The sequence below is a fragment of the Euphorbia lathyris genome, chromosome 5 (genome assembly GCF_963576675.1).
Source record: "Euphorbia lathyris chromosome 5, ddEupLath1.1, whole genome shotgun sequence".
NCBI lineage: Eukaryota > Viridiplantae > Streptophyta > Magnoliopsida > Malpighiales > Euphorbiaceae > Euphorbia > Euphorbia lathyris.
In genome coordinates this window covers 85,080,733-85,086,402 of record NC_088914.1, presented here as the reverse complement: position 1 = coordinate 85,086,402, position 5,670 = coordinate 85,080,733, and the positions used below count along the sequence as shown (strand labels likewise).

Sequence of the window (5,670 nt, the reverse complement as noted above, 5' to 3'; positions counted from 1 at the left end):
AATCATATGTTATCGAGTCAAATTTTAGTTCGGATATTTTTTTTGGACAAAATGAAATTTAGATGATAATAGACGTATCCATGGTCAGGTTGGGCTGGGCTCAAGCCGGTCGGACTTTTATATAAAAATACTTAGTCCAAGTTCAATATAGCCCTATTAATTTAGACGGGTTTAGATCAGTGTGTGTTCGTGCTTAAAACTCAAATATCAAGCCAACACATATAAACTCACTTATTTATATATATATATATATATATATATATATATATAATTTCTAATAATAAAAAATAAAATTTATATTTAATATATAAATATATAAATTTATTATTTAATATTAATATATAGGTCAGACTGGACCGCTCCATACTATTTTTATAAATCTCAAGTTCGTTAAAAAAAATATGCGGAGTTTTAATGGGTCTGAACCGGTCTGGACCTAAAATCAAATTTCATTGTACAAGCCCGACCAAGGAACACGGCCCGGGGCAGGCCGGCGAGGCGAGTACTCGGACCCGTGGCCAGAAGTAGAAGGTAAAATTCAAGTGGCACAAGTGTAATTTACTAAAAAAAATTGAAGTTCAAAATATGCATTTTCTACCCGGCTTTTTGGCTTCCCCGTTCATACATGTAGGGCCCGTGGAGTGGAAGTAGAAGAGACGTTTCACTTCAAATACACCGCCTTCGTCGTTGCCGAAATCGGAGAGCGAAGATGAACTCTCCGATCAATTCTGAGAAAAAAGATCATACCTTTCCCGACGAAGTCCCTATATTGACTACTGAAGATGGAGAAAAACAGCAGAAAGAAGATCAAACCCCTCCACAATCCCAAAATCCCCAATCCCCTAAAACCCAAACCCTAGAAATTCCTGATGCAGATGAACCTAACCCGAAAACCCCACCAGCTGGCGATCCAAATCAAGGCGACCGTGAAGAAATTACCGTTGTATCTCCAACAATCTCCGATTCTCACATCTCATCCCCTACCACTCTCACCTTCGCTCGCCGCGGCTTCGGCGGTGGTGGTGGTGGTGGCGGTGGCAGAAGACGCATGAAGCGAAACTTTGCCCAGGAGAAAAAGTCTCAGCAAAAGCTCGAAATTCTTGCCGGAACGCTGAAACCCGTTCCTTTCGTGCCCGTCAGAACCCTCGATTTGTCCTCGCATGAAGCTGTCCTTAGACGACTTGGATTATGGGACTTCGCGCACCTGGATTTTGATTTTAAACTCCATCGCGATCTCATTCTGCAATTGATTGCTAGTTTTAGCCCTCAAGTTCGTGCAAGCAAAGTCAATGAGGTTCGGATCAAGGTCAGTCGCCCTGATTTAGCTAGGGCATTGTGCCTTCCGGTGAAGAAAGAAAAGATGGATAATGCCATGGAAGTGAAGGAGAGTGAAGAATCTGTAAGTTTTATTGAGGAATTTGTTTCAACTTTCCTATTGTTACAGGAAGAAGATCCATGGTTGATGCCTGATGAAATACACAACACTATGAACATGATTAGAGAAGGGAACTTTGACAAGGTGGATTTCGCCAAGTTGATTTGGATAATGGTGGAAAAGGAGTTGGCAAACCCCGAATTAGGAAATTGTTATTACGCTTCTCATTTGCAGCTTTTGATAAAATCACAGAGGGAAGATATCTTGAAGGAACAAGAGAATGTGAAAATGGAGATTGATATTAAGGAGGATGAGGAGGAAGAAGAAGAAGTTGTAAAAACAAGTGAGGAACAGCCTAGAGGAACAGAGTTGGAGGAGCATAACATTGAATTGAGTCTTGGTGGATCTGATAATGCGGTGAAAGATGATGGTATAATGGAGAGTAAGGAGCAGGAGAAGGTGAACGATGATGGTGATGATGGTACAACTGAGACGAAGGAGAAGGTGAAAGATGATTGTATTACGAAGGAGAAGGAGAAGGAGCAATCAGTCGGTGACTATAATGATGCTATGGATTTTGAGGAAAGTAAGGAGGAGGATGATGAACAAGGACAATGGCAGAATACCACCATGGATGGGCATTTTCTGCAGCCCTGTAATTTCAGTGAAGTTGGTCTTGTGGAATGTGAGGAGAGAAAACAGGAAGAAGAAGGAGAAGAAGAGGAAGAAGAAGAGGAGGGACAAGAAGGTGAATACCAAGAAGCAGAAGAAGAGGAAGAGGAAGAGGGAGAAATGGTTTTTGGTATTTCACCAAATGATGTTGCGAATTCTGAGAGTCTTATAGCAGCCATCGAAGCTTCAGAAAATCCTTTTAGTTCAGGGATGCAGAGTCGCCATAACGTGTCCTCAGTTGAGTTTCTTACATCAAGGGTCGAGACAGGACAAACTGCGATGCCTGGTGGATCTTCTCCTTTCAACAATGGCAACGGAAGCAAGAGAGCAATTGGGCATCTTGAGAATGATATGCACAATCATTCACTTAATGGTGGCAACAAGAGAATGAGAAGTGATGGACATTGGGATAATTTGAAGTCAGCATCCGAATTCGATATGTATATGGATCAAATGCAACATGTAATGGCAAAAGCTCGGATGTCCTATGATGCGAAAGAGCAGGAGTATCAAAACTTGAGTATGCAACATCAAATGTTGCTTAGCGAGTTAGATCATCGGAATAATGTGGCTCATAATTTGTACAAGGCGAAGATGGAGGAGCAACGGAGAAGACAAGTGGAGACTGGTAGACTCGAACACGAACTACACATGATGGGAAATCTCTTAGAGGGGTATAGAAAAGCTTTGAAGGAGACAACTAAAGCATTTGCAGAGTACAGAAAGAAATGCCCTTTGTCTGAAGAACCACTTTACAAGGATACAGGGTCCGGGGGCCTTGTTTTGAGCACGAGTGAATTGGAGAAGCTGCGTTTGAAACAGGAGGAAGAAAAGAGGCAGGAATGTTTGTTGAATATAAAGAAGATTAAGGAATTTGAAGCACATTTTATGCCTAAATTTGAACAATTGGAAAGTTATGTTGAGGGAGTGTGTGACAGGCTGCGAAATGTCGAAAAGGAAGTTAATCTCTTGAAGGAAGGAATTGCAAAACATAAAAAAGCTGCAGAGATGTCCGAATGTGCTCCATTTGAAGAACAAGAGATGACAAAATGTGCTCCATCCGAAGAACAAGAGATGTCAAAATGTGCTCCATCTGAAGAACAAGAGATGACAAAATGTGCTCCATCGGAAGAACAAGAGATGTCAAAATGTGCTCCATCCGAAGAACAAGAGATGAAAGAATGTGCTCCATCCGAAGAACAAGAGATGAAAGAATGTGCTCCATCCGAAGAACAAGAGATGAAAGAATGTGCTCCATCTGAAGAACAAGAGATGACAGAATGTGCTCCAACTGAAGAACAAGAGATGACAGAATGTGCTCCATCCGAAGAACAAGAGAAGACAGAATGTGCTCCATCCGAAGAAGAACAAGTTACTCAGCAATCTGTTTAGAGGTACTTTTTTTAGTTTCTAAGAATTTTTTTTTGGTAAATGGCTGCTCTTATAGCTAATTTAACTGATGCAGCTTTATGTTTTAAGCGAAATTAGATGGAAATTTCTGAATTTTGATGTCGAATTCTAGATGTGAATTTGAACTGTTGTTTAGGTCTTTCATGCTTTTTTTCCTAATCTAATTGTGTTTTTAAGCTAGATGACAAAGGGCAATCATGCTTGTAGTCTTTCTGTTCATAACAAATATAAGCAGCTCTTTTCATGTTTTTCTTGGTGTTTTTAGATCTATTTGCTGTAGAGTTGGGCTGAATTTTTGTTATTCGGTAACTGAAATGGAAATGGACACCGAGAAACGATGCTCCTAAAAATATAGGAAACAAGAACATGTGGAAATGTGTGAATAATAAAGGGAAAACAGAGATTTTTTCCTTTTGAAAGCTTGTAGAAGACGGTCTAGATAATATTAGGGATTTATTGAACTTGTGATGAACATTGATCTACTTCTAACAACACATTACATCTTAGGAAATGAGTTTTCAATATTCTTTAGTTACGGAAATATGATCCGAAATGTTTCGTACAAATTTCCAAAATGCTGAAATGTGAAACACTGTGGTTGATGCAAGGCTAGAGGTTGTGAAAATAGCCATAACTATTTCAACCTCTTGAAACTCAAGATCATAACACTGATGTCAAAGCTACATAATAATGGTTGCCGTCTTCTACTGTTAATGAAAATGATATGTGTTCATTTGATTAGGAGTGACAATTCGGGTTGGGGTGTCGTTATCGTGCTATAAATTTGTGTTATTGTGTCCGAAATTGCTCATTTGACTATGGTTTATGTCAGCTTCATCTATTTATCAATGAGTTCATGCTAACTAGATTTTGCACTTGGTAATTTACTGAGCTGTGAAGCAGTTCAGTGATTCAAAGTGATCTTAGCATAGTTGTTTGATATTTGGTCAATAGATATTAGGGGTCTCAAATTATGAGTAGTTGAAGTCTTTTATCTTAAGTTACTGATGTAGTTCATAAATGTGTCGACCCTAGCCTGTTTAATGATGGATTAAACGGATCAATAAATGGGTTATGATCCATTTTGACACCTCTTAGATTCTAGTATGATAATTTAGCTAGAAATGGAAATGGATGCTGTGGAACGTTATTTCAAAAACATAATCTTCAAAACATAGCCAGAAAACAGAAATGAAACTGAAAATGAAACAGAACATAATCTATTGTTTGAATATTCAGAGATAACTGTTGGACCAATGAATCTACTGTTGCCCTTATTTTGGTGCATAATGAGGCTTCCTTGATGTTGTTTCTTCTTTTTTGTTGGTTGCTTACATGTTTTTTCTTTATTGTTTGAATTAGGTGATTTGGTGTAATGAATTAGTATTTGGTTTCTAGCAAACAAGTGATATGATACAATATAAGTGCGGACCGAGTCGAGCTTGAGTTTTTGATATAAATCTCAAGGTCAACTAAATTTATGTGAGTCTAGTCTAAACAAGTTAAACATGAAATATGTATGTTCAAGTAGAGACATCAACAATAGAAGTATTAGCCCCAGGAAAGGACCCCTGATTCGTTTAGAAAATGTGGTTAGGGGGACTATATGTGGAGCAATTAGGCACAAATTGATAGTACCCCCCCACCCCAGGCAGAGTTAGTGAGCTGTGTAATAGGTGACCATTTCGCGCGGTTCGGGGGGCACTTGAGTCAGCCGCCGGCGCCCGAATGCGTCTTGACCCCTATCCAATTTTTGGGCCGATTCCCCCTTTTTTTTCTGGCTCGGCTAGGTGGGATAGCCGAGCCATTTCCCTTAAACACATAAATTTACCCTTATTCTCCTTTCATCCGGAGCTGCCGTAACTTGGGCTCATCATGCTATACTCGCGGGGAAGGAAAAACGAGCAGTTTATGCCCACTTTCAACTGAGGCGTAAACTGTCCCCCTCCACTCCATAAAAGCGAATTTATAAGCAGATATAGATAATATTTCCTAATGGTACCCGCAAAGGGTAAATTACACCTAAAATCACTTAAGTTTGAACAATATCACAAGTTCACAAAAAGTTAATTTTGTATCAAGCCAAATTCTCATTGAAAATATTGACTATAATCAATTCAATATGTGAGACTTAGGGATTGATAAGTAGCTTATAATATATAGTTAAAAATGTTTCATGGTATAAAATATGTTGACGTATTTCAAGTTATTTT

At 39.0% G+C, this 5,670-nt stretch overlaps 1 protein-coding gene across 1 annotated transcript; it reads left to right on the top strand.

Moving 5' to 3' along the window:
- Positions 1-622: 622 nt before the first annotated feature.
- On the top strand, positions 623-3,705 carry LOC136230950 (uncharacterized). The gene has a single exon (XM_066020167.1). The coding sequence runs from the start codon at positions 710-712 to the stop codon at positions 3,437-3,439; it is 2,730 nt and encodes a 909-aa protein (XP_065876239.1). The 5' UTR covers positions 623-709; the 3' UTR covers positions 3,440-3,705.
- The last annotated feature ends 1,965 nt before the right edge of the window (positions 3,706-5,670 follow it).